At 38.4% G+C, this 19,248-nt stretch overlaps 1 protein-coding gene across 7 annotated transcripts in view; it reads right to left on the minus strand.

Annotated features, from left to right (window-relative positions):
• The window catches only part of LOC145976494 (uncharacterized), a 304,704-nt gene that overhangs the window by 48,748 nt on the left and 236,708 nt on the right, over positions 1–19,248 (minus strand). For all 7 annotated transcript variants that reach the window (XM_083107612.1, XM_083107608.1, XM_083107607.1 and 4 more), the window contains one exon: positions 3,819–4,112. In XM_083107612.1, coding sequence (XP_082963738.1) covers positions 3,819–4,112 — 294 coding nt within the window. The remainder of the gene's footprint in view (positions 1–3,818; positions 4,113–19,248) is intronic.

The raw sequence follows: 19,248 nt of genomic DNA on the forward strand, positions 1-19,248 counted from the left end.
ATCGCGGCAACATGTATATTTCACGGATGATATGTTACATACGCGTTCGATTGTGACTAGTATGAACAGTGCATATAACGCATATAGCGCATCCATAGATATCCTATCATCGGTACTTGTAATGCGAATTCGACATGTGACGATGAATATCTTTTAGATAATAAAATAACATCGGGAGAAGTCAAAATGTAATTTGCAATGTAAGCTATGGCTATGCAGCTAAGTTGTAACTACATTTAGTAGCTTCTCTTCGCACGTTGATAAAAAAGACGTTTCGCGTTGGATATAAGATGACGGAATTTCGTTGTTTCCACGATGTACCGCAATAGTATAATATAACGCACGGATCTTTGCGCGATACCCAAATGTGTATATATTTGTAGCTGGACTAGAACGGGACGGAGATCATAAATATACATGGAAATACGATGAATATTTTCGTGCGCCGGGATATAAAACTGACGGATAATGGCCGAGACGTGTTTACGATATCAAAATGACATAAGAAGGCTAAATATAATTTAACGGCTTACTTTATGCGTCTGTCTCTAATGTCTCTAGCTTGCATTACCAATGGCAACGATAACAGAGTCTCGTCTTACGATATTCACGCATTTAAAAGTTCATTTAGAATTATATATATAATTATAAAAATAAATAAATGTATATTATTAGTTCTTATTATGTATTTATGGAAAATTATTATATACACATATGTAACATTAAGACACTTATTGTTAGTGAATCTTTATATTTATTTTATATATAATAAATTTTCTATAAATATATAAATAAGAATTAATGGGGATGAAAAGTATATCTCGAGCTGTAATTTGATGTATATACATTTTCACTGTACGCCCGCCAACAATGCTAACGCTCGCGACCATAACATAATTGTGCAAGAGATCGCAATTAAATCGAGTTTGCAGAGTTCGCTTTACATGCAGAATCCTCCCTTCATCGCGGCGTAGATCCCGAAGAATCCGTTCGTCCCCGAGTTCCTAAGCAATTACGACGGTTTCCGAGAGCATTTCGCGATCGCCCGCACAGTTCGAAGCGTCGAGGTAGGAGGGAACAGCAAGAAGAGTACGAATCCCCCTCCGTTTTCACTCCCCCGCTCCTTTCAGCCCTTCCGCGTCCATTGGCGAAGACCTCATACATATTAATGGAGATCGGATCGATTTTACTGCGCGCTCGCTTCTTGCCGTGTTTAGGGACATCGACGTACCGGCGCATAAGCTCTTCGGTCCGCCCGCAATGGTTATTATGCCATTAACGTAATGAAGTTAGGTGGTAGAGAATGCCACCGGTACAGAGACGAGGGTTGGTGGCGGCGGGGGTGGATCCCGTCGCGGAAAAACGCGCTGAAATACAGGCTAGCAAGGATCTTCTTCGATGATGGACTGCGCGTACGTTTTCTTGCATCAAACGCGACGATCGATGAACAATTTTATCGCAGGCGGTCAGCGATAAATGTAATTATACAGCCGACAGTTAAGCCATGATAAACTTGTACAGTCATCGACCGCGATATAATTATTACCCATCAGGATGTATAAACTTTTGGTTAATAATTAATAAAGTAATCTTAATTGTGCCAATATCATAACGCAGTTGAGCGATATATGATTCTTTTAATTATCAATTATTATTACTGCAATTTATGTACATCAAAAAAAATCTGTCGTATGTAATATAAATATACGAGCTGTTTCACGTAGTGCAAACGGATCGTGTTTAAAATTGCCGATCAAATGTAACTATGTACGACCGTTTGCATGATTCAGTAACGATTCAGTAAACGGTTTATGGACAGTCTGGGAGCATTCGGTCGCTATTATCGGGTCGATGCAGCTGACGTGTTGGACATTCGCTTGATATGTTTGTACGCTGAAGAGACGAGTTTCTTGGGCTAACACTCGGTGCATACGAAGACTCGCCAATTAATATTTCTTGTCAACGCTTCGTATCGATGCGGATATTATACATTGCTTTTTTATTATACAGGTACTCGATAATGGCAGAAGGAAGAGATCATTATCCGGAGAAAATACATTTTTCTTTCATTTTTTAACGATATCGTTAATAATAATTTAACAGCAATTTTTTTATATTATATATTTTTTATATATTATATAGCGAGACATAATAATTTTAGAACATTTTAAAGACACAACTTTTTGCAACGTGTCGAAAGCAAGATATTCGATTGCGTTTTCGGCTACGACTCTACGCTAATCACACGCCTTTCTCCGACAGACGACAAAAGGACAATAAAAGAAAGTCCTGCAATGCGCCGAACCGTGAAAATGTTCGCTCAAAGGTACCTTTCACGCCGGTCTTTTGATCGCCGAAGATTCGGACGGCCGGAAGAACAAGGATATAAAAGGGAAGCGAATGGACAAATTAAGGATTCACGCAATTTTATAAAGCGAGCATCTCGTATAATCCAAGGGATAAATTAAAGCATGGCACGTGTTTTTGATGAGGGCTTTAAATCTTTGCGCTCGCGAATGTTTGTCTCGAAAACCCGTTCGCGGAACCGGCCTGACTGTTATTTTAATATGACACAGAAATTAATTCATTAAAGTGGAGGATGACCGAAGAATTGCTGGGAAATGTTTTTGTAATTTTAATAAAAATCAATATGAAAATTATTTCAATACAATTCTGCAACATTTCATCAACGCATGCGTTATAAAACTCAACTCGTAACTAAATTAAAAATATGTAGTATGGTTATAACGCATTCGTTAAAAAGTTACGGAATAGAACCGACCGAATTGTATTGAAACAATTTTTGTGTTGATTTTCATTAGAATTGATGATGTAGGAAACATGAAATATGTTTCCCTTATGTTTGCAAAATTATCTCAATGTTTTTTAATTTATCACATTCATTTACACACAGCTTTCAGGATACGGTGCCTGTCTATCTTATCGTTCTATCCGACATGCTTCGTGCTTCAACTAGAAAATGAACAGAATTTCGCACAAAGGGGTCACGCGCGCAGGGTATCTCGCTGTTTCGCGTTTCCGTATAATATTCGACGAGTTCTCGTCGACGAGCGCGGGAGGATTACGAGTACCGGGATGGTATTCGCTCCGGCCGCGATACGTAATGCGATTTGCGGTGTATTCGCCGCACAAAAGATTACCGCGGTGAGTTCCAACGAGCCATGTACACGGGATCTTGGACGCGCCCGGTAATACTTCCGCTGTCTAATGCGGAAGAAGGGCCCTTTCAACAGAAAGCAGTCTGAAGGTACTCGGGCTTATTGCTCTCTGCGCTATCTCGGGATCTCGTTGTATGCGGCACATAATAAAATCATATATAGAGGATGTGTATGAGCTATCTCTCCAAGGCGCAATCGTGATATTCATTAACGCGGTTTATCTCGCGATCGAAATATCATATTAAATATAATAATTAAATATAATTGGAATTACGTACTTTGCTTATTAAAGTGAATATCTAGTGCATTATTTCTCACCTTTCAAATGCATCGACATATTTTTATTAATCAATTTAATTTCAACTAATAAAAAAAATTAATAAATTTTCCCTTATTCAAATATAAATTTCCTTTTCATGCTTACTAGTGAATATTAATAGATTTCTCTAGTTCTTTTCGCAATATTATTAAAAAGCGTGACCATTGTTAGAATCAGTGTACTATTTTTAAATCATATTAATTGTATTCAATCATTAGCGCTTGATGCAATTTTTGACATCTGCACTCGACAAACGATTGCAATCAACATTGAAAAATATAGAATACTGTCGCACTTTTTATTCGCAATGTTACACTTACCTGCGAATGACTCCAGACTTTCGGCTTCGGACTCGATCTTGCATTACTAGTCGCGTTCCCGCTTCCGGAATTGTTGGAGATGTTGCCGGGTGACGCGGTGGATTTGATGGACGGTTTTTGTGTTTTCTGTAACTGTGTAGCTACCGCTGTCGATGGAGTAGTAGTTCGTTGTTGTTGCTGTTGTTGCGTAGTTGTTTGTTGTTGTTGCTGTTGCGTTTGTTGCATGATCTGCTGGATGAGCTCCAGCTGTTGCTTCGTGAGGCCATCGTTGTTGGCACCGGGAGACGTGGCGCTCTACGAAATACATTCGACAGATGCTTCAGCAACAATTCTAAGTATACATGATGTTAAAAGTACTTTTAGGCCTAGTTCCACAATCCAGTTAACCCGAGTTTAAGTGATGGATGGACCAATCAGGACCCAGTTTAACGTATTAAACTCGGGTTAACTCGAGTTGTGGAACTGGGCCTTAAACATTGTCAATACGTAGAATCTAATCGTTTTATTCTTTCATTTTGAATTTCTATTAAATCCAAAATATCCTCATCTTTAATTGTCGAAATTTAAATTTTATTTTTATTTATAATTTTTTTTAATTTCATATATAATATATAAAAAGCCACTATATCATTAGAAGGTGACAAATATATGTCATTATATCGCATTTATGTTGAAGAGCCGGAAGCCTGTTTGTATATTTGATCGAATCTAACCACAATCGGCGGATCTAGGTCTGATCCGGTCGTGATCGGTTGCCAATGTGGCCGCAAACCATAATCGATCATACCTTAATAGAACATAACGTAGTCTTAGTGTCCAAACCGAGCCGCGCTCTGACAATAGTCAAACCGATCGAATTTAATAATTTATCGAATCGCGATGTGAAATTACGAGCCCAGCACCGCGTGGAGGTGCAGTCTCGACATCCATTAAAACGAGCGCCGACTATAATTCTGTCCATAAACGCGCTGCAATAAACCGTAAATATATTGCGCGTCGATGTGTCGGTCAACCAGCGCGTGACTATAATTACGCATACGTGCACGTGACGCCTAGAGTATCCGCCCCGTGTAATCCGTCTTTGTGCCCTGTTAAAGCAGCCACCGTATATATACGTATCGCGCATGTAAAGACCACATCGCGTTGCAGACTCCCATAATTTCCACTCGAAAATATTATAAGTACACACGTGGGTAGAAAAAAGTTATTTTTAATACATCAATATTTTAATATATTTTAAACAAATAATAAATTAAAATATGTATTAAATATAAAATATATAATATAAAAAAATATAAAATATATATAATTATATAAATTATATCAATAAAAATATTAAATTAAAATATTTTATATTTTATATTGATTATATATTAAAATATGAAAAAAGAAAGTAAAAACAATTTTATATTTTCTTTTTATATCTATCCATTTCATTTTTATGTTAAATATGGTAAATCTATATCGTTGTGATAATATAGAATATTCGAAAATATATTAATTTTTTAATACAGTTATTCTACGGATTTAATCGAGGAAAAATAAAAAATGTTTTATTAGATCATTTTCGCATATTCTAAATAAACGTGGTATTTTACGTATTACGCTACGTGAAACTCGATGCATGATCACGTATACAAGCGGGTTACGAAAAAAAACGCGGAAATATCCGCGATCAACGTTCGCACCTGCATGCTTGCACCGCCGCGATACACGCTTTGTTTTACAATTCAACGATCGCGTATCCAGCGTCGTTTAATACTCAAAAGTATTACCGATTTTCCGATTTAGCCCTTTTCGAACTTTTGTACACAGGATGCCAATGTGCATGCAATGCACAAAAATTCCAGATGCGGGAGATACGATGTTTCCAATTCGAATGACGATTTTCGATGACGATGCGCGGGAATCGCAGATACTATGCCACGGAATCCGATTTTTTTCAACTGCGCAAGAATGCAAAGTGAGCGATAACAAAAAGTATGCTCGCGATTTTTAATTAGACGGTCATCTCCGATGAGCTAGACATTGTTACCATTGTTAGTTTTGCTTCTGGAAAATAAATTTCCACGTAATCGCGACATAAATATTGTAATATATATATATATATATATATATATATATATATATATATATATATCTGTTAGATAAAGAAGCAAACCCTTAAATAATAAAAATAAAATATTTTTTCTTTCAATTACATTTTAAAATTGCTCACTCACAAAATTGTTTTGTAAAATACAATAAACTTGACATATATTTATTATGCATTTGTTCTAATTTAATTTTCACAATTTATCATAATTATTATTTTATATTTATTACATTCATAATATATATTTTTAATGGCAATAAAATGTAATATTACTTGTGTCTATAATCACGGCCAATAAGCTGAAAAATTAAAAGTCCGCCAATCGATGGACGACTTTAATTATCATCAGCCGGGTTTCCAGCGAGGCCGACTAAAAGCGTAGATTGCGGACAAAGGAATTTATTTTGTTCGCGCGCTTATTTCGTTTACTTCGCGCGACAAAATGAGAACGAGCGGCGCGGCGCGAGATAATTGCGTCGCGAGGGGTACCGCTAATCAGTTTTACACGTTGATATGACGAATGCATGTACGGAACGACACGACACTCGCCCGTTCGTTCGCGAGTGTGTTTCCGGCCGGCCGGGCGAATTGAACCGTCGATTAAAATTGGATTTGTTAATTACTGCAGGGAACCCGTTGGCGGTAGCCAACGGCTCCGATCCGGCTCATACCTTATTAAACCTTCATTTCGTAATTCCCACGCTGCCGTTTGTCATCGTCGTAATCAGCGGACGCTCCATGTCTCGTCGACGAGCGATGCTTACAAAAGAGCGTCGCGTTTGTGTTTTCCCCGATACTCGCGAGAGACAAAGAATTATTCGCTCTCTCACTCGAATTTTAAGATATTACTTTTCTTATCGCGTATCATGTTTGTGAGCGCGTGATGATTTCCCGTCGATAATTAACTATTTGATTACCGCTAGAATCTTGCAAATACCGAGTGCCCGCATTCGCATATAATCGATTGCCTGGGAGCGAGGTAGTATTTGTAAATATCCGCGCGAGCAATGACGGCCGTTGATATAATATGCGCTAATGTTTCCGCTTTATTCATGAGAGTTTGAGGATATTAATCTCATATTGTGTTTTTCAGCACGCTCTTGCTTTCCAATTCTTCAATTTGTTATCATCCCCGCCCGAAACGCTCGTTCCGTATCAATAATTACGCGCATTAGTCGCGTAATTACAAAAACACACTCATTACACCGAAACGTTACGTTAATTGACGTGGGCGTTTATTAAAATACGCGCTCTTTAACTATAAATATTTATTTTTGCCGGGATATTGTGATGCACATATCGCGATTCACAATGTATTGACGCGTTTATGCATATTATTATGCATGTTATTTCTCGATGCAAACTATGCGCATGTTTTTCCATCTCTATATGTATAATTTCCATCATATATACAAATTTTGTGGTTATCTTAAATAATAATAATCACAAAATCTACACACAGATATTAGAAATGATATTCACTTATAACCATGTTACATAAATTGGTATCTGTACTTTTAATTATCGCACAATCGTATTACCTAACCAAGTTCTCCATCAAGTTTTCCACCATTGATATTTTAACATCGCTATAAACTTTTATTATGCCATTATGCAAAAATCGAATGCCTCGGATATTCGCTTAATTGAAAAGATATCGTCTTTGCGATAAAAGAGCGCAGACATATATTTAGACTCATTCGCGACCGCGACGTCCGGATCATCCCGTTCCTGGATGGTACGCTTGCTTATCATATAGCATCCCCGTATGTCGCGATCGCCATTTGTACGGCATACAAAACGCGCGTTTCCCGAAAACGGTACCATGACGGCCGCGCATTTGTCAACGGCGAGTCCACGGTCGTCCGGAGCGTCTGCGAAACTTCGGTGTGTTATCTCACGGGCGTATATTCGCCCGTCTGACAAATCGCCGCTCGGAATGGGGAGAGAGGCGAGAAGGCCGTTTCTCGAAACTCTCACCCTCTCATCCTAGGACCTTCCCCAGATCTCTCGCCCTCCCTTTCTCTCGACATGAGCTTCCCTCGCGCGTCCTTGGCATTCTCGCGCGATTCTCACGCGATTCTCACGCGAGAATCGCATTATTTTTCCCGTCCGCTCTTTCTCTCCGGCGTGTCCTGACCCTCTCGTTCATCATCGTCTTCGCCTACCGACGAGGACCCGACCCACTTTCTTCGATACGTCCTATTTCTCTTCTCGCACGAGAGAAGAATAGTTTGATACCATTATTCAAACATCCATGTTCGCGGTTTTCACGATTAAGCATTCTATACGATTAATTCTTTAATCGGGGCGGCTCCATAAAAACTAATAAAATTCAAGCCTCGAGTTGCCGATTCTACATAGAAGTAAATCATAGAATAATTTCGTTTATACATTTTTGGCACAACTTGTAAATATTTACATATTATGAGTTAATAATCGTGGACATTATTTTACGCATGCAAATCTATTGCAATTATAACTGTACGTATAATAAATGGATTCATGTCGACAACAAGAATAGAGAAGGGATTATGCGCACACCACTTTATTTCTTTTACTATCCTACTTGACACAAAAGAGCTAATATCGATTGAAATAGATATAGTTGAGCGATATACTCCGATATTACATGATTTATAATATCGTACGTTCGTAAACTTGCTAAAAACTTCATCCATCATAAATATTCGACGAACCGATAAAAAAGCATATTAATCAGGATTTATAATTGTAAGCTTTCTCCTCGAATAAATAATAAAAATAGACGTGGCCTTTCTTTACCAATATTTTATTAGTGTACGAAGTACCCGTCTATGTGTAGGGTGCCTCGTTTTTATGAGCTTTCCACACTTGCTACCACCGACTGACATGTATATGACTCGATGCGAAATATATGTGAACGCACAAATAAATGGAATTTTGCCTATAACGCCTTTTTACCGTGTCGTTATATAATATATATATGCCGTTATATAATATAACGGAATGTGAATGTGTAATATAGGGTGCGAAAACCTACTTACACCCTCATTTTCTCTGTAAGCTGCATTATCACTTCAATGCGATTCAGAATAATAATAATAAATGATATAATACGGATCCGAATAGCGAATTCGAAAATCCGAACACGAACCTTCGATTGAAGATTTTACAATTTAAAATAAAAATGTGAAAATAAATATATGATTTGAAAAATACAACACAAGCATTATAATATTTATTATTTATTTATTTTCCATTAATCCTTGCCTTTCGGCTTAGGATAGACTTCCTGTTCAATACATACACAAGCATTATAATAAAAGAATTAGTATATAAATATAAAATATAAAGAAGAGAAGATACAAACATGTTCGCTTTACGTAAGAAATATAAATAATATGCGAGAAATGCACATATCCTATAAAAAAATGCATTTTGTTAATTTAAAAATAGTATATACAAAATATATACTCGCGAGGTATTCACAGAATACGAGGAATATTAATACGTGACAGTGTTACGGAAATGTTGTCAAAACAGATTATAAATTCTGATGAGAGGGAAGAATGAAAATACTTCGTGTTATAAAATAATTATGCCAGAATGAGGTTCCGATATATTGATGTCCGATATTTCCTCATGATTTCAACATAATTTAATTGTCTGCTTCCATCTGGCGTTGTAATAAAAAATCGATACACATGCCATTGTACTCAGCCTCGTTAGCGATATTAATTATTATTTTCAGATATAAGGATTTTCGATTGACCATCGTCATTTTCTATATTTTAACGTGAATTTTCTCGATATGCAGTTTCCCGCAAACTCTTAACGAGGAAAAGAAATATTCTCTAAATTATTTCGACCGTTCTTCGCGCATTCTTGCGAGAAACGAGGGGGTCTCTAAATACAACCAGTAACATCGTGCCTCGTAAATCGTAAAATCACTTTCGCATAAATAAAATATCCGTCGTTGCGACAGAACTCAGCTGGGAGAAGGATAACGAAGCGTGGCGAGGGAAGAAAGAGAACGGGAAAGGTCATAGCCCTCCTCTTTTCCGAAATTAAATTAATTAAGCCAGATTATCTCGGCGGATGTAAAAAAAACTTCAATACGGTGGACGTAACCGGGCAACTTTTCCAGCTCCACGCCGACGACGACGACGCCGACGACGATGAAGACGACGGCAGGGTCAAAGGGACGGGAAGAAAAAAAGAGAGAAAGAAGCTTTCTCTCCGTATACTTTTAATTCGCTTAGGCGGTCCGCGTACGGACCGCTTTAAAGCCGACGTGAACGGTCTTATTACGGTGCGAAGGCAGGTGTTAAAATCTCCCTGCGCGCTCGCATGTTTTCGTCGTCGACCGTCAATTTTCATCCCAAAGTTTTTCCGTTTTCCGATAAGACGCGTGATCTCCCTTCTCGCGAGCCACCTTCATCCCCTCGCCTTGAACTTTCCTAGTCAAGTCCCGCCGCTCCTCAACCGCGATGAGCAGCTCCCACTTTCTCCCGAGACGACGCACTTCGACGAGATAACTTTCCTCGCTTCTTGTTTCTCGCCATTGAGTTTTCGTGGTGTAGTATCTTGGTGGAGTAGTATCTTGGCGATTCTACAGCGCTTTAAAGACGAGCAACGAGAAGCGCGAGATTGGCACGGTAATGATATTTTCGGTCTTGTGGTCGGGAAAGCAGGTAGATAAGCTTTAAGAAGAGCGACGGAGATTATGCGTTAATATTCGTATTACAATATCTTCGTAATAAAGAAAAATTATGGTGTGTTTTATGTTTCAGAGCTTTGACAACGTCCTAAGAGAATCCTAAAAATTTTTTTTTAAATTATTTAAAAAAAAATTTTTTTTAGATTGCTGCAATATAAGTCTCTAGTTTTTATTTTTTATCTTTTCTTTTATTTTTTATCTTTTCTTTTTTATTTTTCCTTTATCTTTATTTTTCAATATTCTTGTTTAATTTTTTAGATAATACCTATGCTACACATATCTTTTTTTTTTCATTTTAATTAATTAAACTAAAAATCATTGGTTGTTCATCCTTTCCAAGAATTTTGTAAGAATTTCATCAAGCAATATTTTTAACATGACTAAAAATCGATTCATCTTTTGTTCATGTTATAAACTTTTAAAAAGTGCAGAGTAGTCGAGACGCTCGAGAATTCCAGAGATCCAGTATGTCGTTGTCATGCGTTTAATTAATAGTCGGTTTATCGACTTCGTATCAACGCGTTGCCGTTTCGTTAAACGAATCATTATGAAATCTCGTCTCTCGCTCAAGATCTTGCAGCAACGAAATACACGGTAATCCGCAACAAAAGTTTGTTCGTTAGCTCGTTCGTCGAAAGTTTTCTCCGTCTTTTCCCGGATTTTCCCTCGCCACCGTCGTCGTCATTGTTGTTTCACGTTGCCGACGGGCAAACCCGATCGAGAGACTCTCCCGACGATTTCGCCATCAGAACAAGAACTGACAGTTGAAAGCCTGCAGAGCACGCAGGCTGCGACGATCTAAATTGCCTAAATCAAGCTCGCGAGGCGCGCTGCGCGTGTAACACGCTTGCAACGGGACATTCGATCGACTGTCACGGGCCTAATTGCAATATTGTTCCGTTCGGAGCTTGGCATTCGAAACTGGCATTAAAGCGGGGTTCTATTTCGATGCCGATATCGAGAAATCAGCGTCTCTCATCAATCGGTGTGACGCATCGAAAAAGAAAAAGAGAAAGAACTGTCTCCCAGTTAAAAATTATTAACTCAAACTATAAATGCGTGCAAGACATTCATTATATTTTTATAGTGCTCCAAATTTGTTACGCAATTTGCTATTTGTTTGTATAAATTTCTCAATGCAATACTTGTTTCTTTTTGCACAAAAGACTACTTTCCACTGTTTTCACCCGCAAATTCCTCAGAGAAGCGACGATGCGGAGGAATCCGCATTCGCAAGGGCGGTAAGATGCGAAACTAATGCTAAACCGGAAACCCATTGATCCTACGGCAGCCACGGAAGTTGGTCGGGCGCGGAGCGAAAGAAGGAAAATTTGAAAAGCAAATTCACACTGCCTCCGGTCGCGCGAACATCAGCGTCGCCGTTGTTCGCCGGCGGGCGGAATCCCAAAGTACGAAAACTCAATAAGATGATCTCGATCCAGTTACACATCGCGTCGGTCCAAGTCACTGCTCTACTCCCTGCGAGAACGCGCGTACTTATTCCTTTTTTTGCCGAAACCGCGCGCGGGATAGAAAGTTTTCCTCCCTTTTCTCTTCCTCTCCCACCCCGGGTAGTCGCCGCGCGATTTTCTAACTTTATTCGTTCCCTCGCCGGCGAAGATAATAAAATCACCGACTGCGATATCTGGGACGACAACGGCGAGCGAAACTCGTAACCGCAAAACTGATTCACGATGGATCGCGCGATGGATTCCGCTCAACTCATCCGGAACACGATTAAACGCCGAATCAATTAGCGACTGCATCGACCTTTCGTTTCGCGCGATCTAATCGCAAAAAATCGGGAGCGCGCTTCCTCTTTATGCATGTATAATCTCTTTTTGGAAAATTTTATCGAAAAAGACGACATTAGAAAGTAGGGGTAGATTAATCAGGTAATTTTGAGCTATATAATCGACTTAATTGTGCATAACTCTCTATTATAAAATATTTATATCAATTGCTTTTGATTCAAATGACAGCAGGATATGATATGTCGGCTTGAAACACGCCATATAAAGTATACGTCAACTCGTTTATGTCGTAGACTCGTTAATTTAACGAAGTGCAGTATCTGTGATGAGGCGAGATCCCTTGTTTTATTTAAAGAGAAAAAAGAGAAGAGCACATGTACATGTGATAGGATTACGAACAGTACGCTTAATTAATTTAATTTCGACATTTTGTCGGTGGAAGATGAAAAATATGGATTCTAGCGCAGGATTAATTTCGACGGCGATCGATCCAAGATCTTTTTACAACCGAGAATGAAACGAATATCCTCTCGATTTTTTCTTCTCTTCGAGTGAAAACTCATCGCTTGATTTTTCGTTTAAAGATTCGCTTTCTTTCTAGCATCGAAATAGAAATAAAATTCTTTTATTGATATTAATTCGTATTTAACTCTTTACGGATTAACAACACTATCTAGTATATTTGGATTTATATTATACATAAAAAAATGTTTCTCATCATTTTTTATCAACTTTTTGCGTTGCAAAATTGCCCTACAAGAGATTTTAATATCGTTGATATTTGGCATTCTCTCAAGTTTAGTACGCGACATTATGATAGCGATCATAATCCGATACGACGATTTGCGTCGCGATGTGACGAGTTCGCAAACTTTATGGACCATTCTGTGGAGAAGGAACGATGGCAGTGATGTGTCAGGAGAAAACACGCGACGATGTATAGGTGCAGACAGTAGTCTTGTGACATAAGCAGAAATATAATATATTACTTAGACGCGACATCGGAATGGCGCGTCCGGTTCCACACAACGGGTGTGATATTTTATAATTTATAGAGCAGCATTTATGTACCGCGGAGTTTAGTTATAGTTTGCCAGACTAGTGCCATGGATCCTTTCCATTTTCCCCACCTCGTCTTCCTCGTCTCTTTTGTCGAAGGGATCGCGGAGACGTGTTTTACGTGAGAGTGCAGGTGCTCGCTCCCACGTAGACGCAAATCCAGAAGCGCACCGACGTGCTATACATCAGGGTTTCTCAACTTAATGCTTCAACGATCGATATCGACTCTCGTTCAATCTACAAGAGCTTCCTAGAAAGATTCATAATGATACCATCTAAACTCGGTACAATTTTTGTTAAAGTAACATACATTACTCTTTTTGTTTAGTATTGTGACATAAGTGCTTTGGAGTAGAAGATCTTAGGTATATAAGAAAAAATTATGAATCGTTCATATTTTCCATGTTTATACGTATTTCAAAAGATCTACATAAATAGCGTACAACGATCTTTGATATAGACACTCGATAAAATTGAGAAACGCTGCGCACGATGCCGCAAAACGTTTTGTACATCTACGCGTTCCTCTTACGCCCCGGGATACGATCTATGCTCCGAGATTCAGATCTCCAATTAGCTGTATATCAAGTTGAAGGGTGAACGCTGAACACAATCATCCGATTCTGCCTTCCACTGAATGCGTGGGTGTGTGCGCAAAGAAGATTATCATGATTGCGCATGAATGACGCATTTAGAATTGTTAGAGAGAATTCTCGTTCTATATTAGAAATTCGAGTTAATTTGAAAGATATTTCTTTAATATTTAAAAATACACGTAAAGAGAGAGCAATATTTATTAAAGTATTGATATATGCGCGAATTGAAAAATAGAATAAAATACGTAAAGTAACAACCACTGCAATATTTTTCATTATTACTTACACGAAAGAAAATTATGTTTAACGTAGAATTGTTGTTGTTTCCTACGTAGGATCATTTTAACAAGTAAAATTAGTTGTTCCGTTATTGTTATTGTTATTATTACCTATACTAAACTAACTTACCGCGGCAGTTTGCAATTTGAACAGTATTTGCAAATGTGAGTCCAGTTCGCATTTCATTTTAACTTCAGAGAACATTAAATATTTTACATTTTCGACGTACAAATGTACAAATTTATAATACAGTTCCGAATTTGATATAAACATATTACAGCGCTTTTATTCGTTTACTAATTGTTACTATGTTCCACGAGGGACTAAGCGCGCAAACTGAGATTTCGATCTCCAATTAAATGTACCAATTGGATGTGTGCAGATTTCCCTTCTCAGATTTCTTATGCATGCTTTAAATTAAGCATATAAGCATAGTTTTGTTAAAAAATGAGAATGGGAGAAATGATATCGCAACTAACTGAGAATTAATTGTCGGTAAAAGAATTTAATTGATAAAAATAAATAAAAATTAATATATTTACAATAGATAGATAGATGATATATTTATGATAAGTACATCGCGATTGCATTAAAGAAGAGATTTCTCGGACAAAAGAGATTTCTCGATGTTAATATTTCTCTTCTAAACGTGATGCGAATAATTTTCCACTACGAACGAAATCTCTCCGTCTTTCATTGTCGGACGATCGCGATGCATCTGCCCACGCATACATTCGTCTGCACGATATTAACCTCGCGGACACGAGAAGCGGCCCGGACTGCGACCCGTTTCAAAGCGAGAGACGGGCACTCTGACGAGTCGAGATTTCGATCTCTAATTAGCTGTATATCAAATGAACGCGCTCACCCTGGGTCCACTTGAACATGAAACACGCTGCCGTGTTGCGTCGTGCGCGCGCATGCATCTCATACACCCCGTACAAATATATATGTCATCTCTGTTTACGTCGCGTCTTCTCGCGCCGTCTCATTCGACATTGGCGCATTCGTCCTAGTCCTGTTGACTTTGATTTGTAACGGACACGTCGCGATCAGCGGATGAACGGACATGATGCCAGCAGAGATCGTTGGGATGATTAACAGAGGGGGAACGAATACCCATGTCCGCCCGGATTTGATTTCGAATTCTGAACATGAAATACATGATAGTGTCACGACGAAAGAAAATGTCAATCGTAACGATAGAAGGAAAAGATAGAATTGCGCAACACATCATGCAAATGCTCGATAACCACGCAAAGCGTTGTAAGAGATAGTAATTTTTTTGCGCAAACAATATATACGTAGAGATTAAAATTATGAGAACAAGTTAATTATTTTAAAAACTGCAGGCTACGTGAGCGACTTTGTAAATCGCGCAACGTCGACGCCGCTAGAGAACGGGATGAAAAGGGCCAGAGGGTCCAAACTCGAAACTCAGACGGTGCTACGTGACTTAGAAGTTTAGCGCGCTGAAGAAAATATGATTCAATTTTCCTCGGGGCGTCCCGAGAAGAGCGCGTGCCATCATTTTTGAAAATGATATTCTACGTGCAGCGGAACACACATTTCGTGCGCGCGCCGAGAACGTACATTTAAAAGAATTGAAGATGATAAATCTCTCTCGGTATATAATGGTCGCGAGCATGAAAGGGGAGACGTTATTACGACGCGGAACTAGTCTCATTCCACGAAGTCATTAAAACGATTTTCCGAACGCGTCGCGCTAACGGCGTTCATCTGTCAAATGTTCGTTTATTTCCGAAAGCAGATGCAGAAACTATCCCAACGTGTTTTTACGACGTCGATGTGCCAGGGTACGACGTAGCTTGCGCGGATAAGGAGAAACTACTTGCGCGAAAACGAAGAATAACAACGGAAAATGACCTCCGACCACGAAAGACAATCTTTGTTGGACACACGTCGGGCGGCGACGATCCAATTTCCGTCGAGATACACTTTTACCTAACCGACGCGGCTCTCCGTATGATGGATACTCAAAAAACCTCTCACATCGGTATACAGAATTTTATCGTTTACTGATGCAATTTTCATCGAAACGCCTTATCGGCGCAACGATGTGCGGAACCGCCATATATCATTACGTGGACTTTTACTACGATCGTGTATACCCTCCAAGTTTTGACGCTTCAAGTCAGCTACTTTTTATCGTCTACTTGAAGCGTGCGCATCATCAAGCTGCTCGAAATAAATTTGTAAAGGGTCGCGTTTTTCCGTAAAGGCTATAAGCAGACTCTTTTCTTAGATCATCTGCAGAAAAATATACATATATAAAAACGATACGTCTATTTTTTTCAATTAAATATCGATTTCGTATTGTATAATCTTTCTCATTTATAGATCCATTATGTTTCGATAAGAAATGCATAATCTAATGCATTTTCATAAATCACTCAATTTCCAAGTTTGTCATATACAGTTGAGTTAAAACAAACATTAATATCATTAATTAAATTTGCCAAAAATAATAACTTTGTCTCTCTTCGAAAATAAAAATAATAAAATTTCTCTTTGTGTAATGCACACATTAGCTTTTGTTTTTGTAAAATATTAAATAATTTATAATATATAAAGAGATGCGCGATATATTTATTATGATATTTAATATAATATAGCGTTCACATATCTCCAAATCCACTTCATTCAGTGGAAAAGCGCAGACACAAGTCAGCCGTTAAACCGAAGCATTACTACTTGCGCAGCGCGTCATCGGTCGCGATAAATACATCAAAGGACTATCCGATATGAATACCGCGGCAAGAACGGCTTCCTCCTCTATCGCTTGTGCCGAATCTTCCGAGGGAACGGAACTACAAGAGGGACAACTGTAAGTTCGAAGCCAGGAACGTAAAGGAGAAATTGGAAGGCGAAGCCTTCGAGTGGCTTAAGCTCGTCGACGGTTAACAAGTTCTCGTCGAGGATCTCTCCGGTCGTCTCCGGAGCCAGTGTAGGCTCTGTCTCGAGAGGACATGGCACGGAGTAAATATACTTTAGCTAGATGTACGTCGTAGAAAACGCTTGTTCACGATGTTGAAACACACACTCGTCGTAACTCGCGGCAAGTCGATCGAAAACTCGGTGCGTAAACTGCGGATATTGTGTCCATGTTAAATTGCATATCTACTGGAAGTCGAGATAAACTATTTAAATAAATTACATTCATCTTTACCGCGTCTAATGGCACAAAATACATAGTCCGCTTTGCCCATATCATTCTCTCCTTCTTGCATTGTCATATTTAATGAATACTCTTTTAACGCAGTTCTTTATTTATCATTAGAGAAAGAAAACAATGTGCGTAAATTATCTCTTTAACAAAAAATGTAGAGAAACATTAACGTGCATATTTATCATCATTAGCAGGGAAGAACATTTTATGACCATGGGCAAATAAACTTTCTACGTAATTAGCATGAAAAATTCTCCGACATGTTACGTGTTTACGATATCTCAGCTGCTAGATTTTGAAATATTTCAATTGAATGAAAATTTAAGCTTTCGAGATACACAGCGTACGATTTTCAATCTCGTTAGCGCGATTCTTCTGGAAATCGCTACCACGAGATTGCGAAATTCGCGATCGCGAGAAAAGAGCCGCGAGAGGTAGGGTAGGTATAAGCCACAGCGTGGAAATTTCATTTCGCGGCTCGTCCGGCTCTGGCAAATATTATCGTAAATTTCCGCCTTGGCGTATCACCTGCGGTTCTCCGTCGCCCCTTATCTCCGCCCCCATTCCCCTCTTTCCTGCGCACCCCGGAGAAATATTTCTTTCCTTCAGGCCGATAAATCAACGCGGTCCGTTCGACACGACGGTCATCAATAACGGTAGTGCTTAGGCTTTTTCTGTGCAGCACTCGCGCCGGAATATCGAAAGCCTCTACGGACATATACAGCACAGCGTTTCGCATGTGTGTGCATCGCCGTAGCGATGTAACGATCTCTCTTTCTCTTTCTCGCGCATGAGAAGAGTGCATGCGCAGCTTCGAAAAACTTGCTACCGCGTGCAAGTTTAATGGCTCGGAACGGCGTTGCGCCAAGTTGCAAGGGCTCGTTTATTTTTCACAGACAGCCAACCATGGCCCTTTCGCAAGAGGTGAAAAATTATCCAGTGGACCTTGCCAGGAATTAAAAATTGTATTATCGATGCGCGAGCAAAAATATTTACGATATATTTATTTATTTGAATATGAAAGAGCCGTTTATATAGCATTTAATTTGGATCCGAGTGGCCTTGACAATTTAAAAGAATCTTGCGTATTCGTTTATTATGCCGGACATTGCAGATAAGAACGTTCGCGTGACGGTCATTTGTGTCGACTTCATTCAGTAAAAGAGCCCAGATATAAATCAGTCAGAGTACTAAAGCAAAGTAAGGGATATTACGCTCGTAATTCCGCTAAGATTGCAAAGGCATGATATATTCTCTCTTAGAAAAGAAAGTACGAACCGACGATTTCGTCTGGAAATTCAATGACTCAAATGAAAAGGTTAAGAATTATAAGAAATTAATCGGGGAAAACGATTGGATGTGAAAACAAAATTTCATTTAAAAAAAGATACGATTTCCTCTCTTAAAATTAAATGTTTCTAAATCAAGAATATATTTATCGTCTATTTAAAAATTTGTATTCATATTTCATCGTTTTATTATAAAGAGAGAAAAAAAGAAAATGATATCAAAATTTATATCGTATGATGGTCATATGGCTCTGTAAACATTCAGAATCATTCTTAAAATTTTTAATATTTATTTTGGCGCTGTAAACATTCAGAATCATTCTTATAATTTTTCATAATTATTTTAAGCTATTATATTTTTTTCTATCAATTTAAAAATTAATAAAAAACAATATTAATTATTCCTTCCATTTAGAAATTAGTCAATGATAATTAATACCATAATTACTTTTGTTATTAATAATAT

This window comes from Camponotus vicinus, unplaced genomic scaffold (genome assembly GCF_025532165.1).
Source record: "Camponotus vicinus isolate PSW18456_S1 unplaced genomic scaffold, iyCamVici1.0 SCAF_9, whole genome shotgun sequence".
Taxonomy (NCBI): domain Eukaryota; kingdom Metazoa; phylum Arthropoda; class Insecta; order Hymenoptera; family Formicidae; genus Camponotus; species Camponotus vicinus.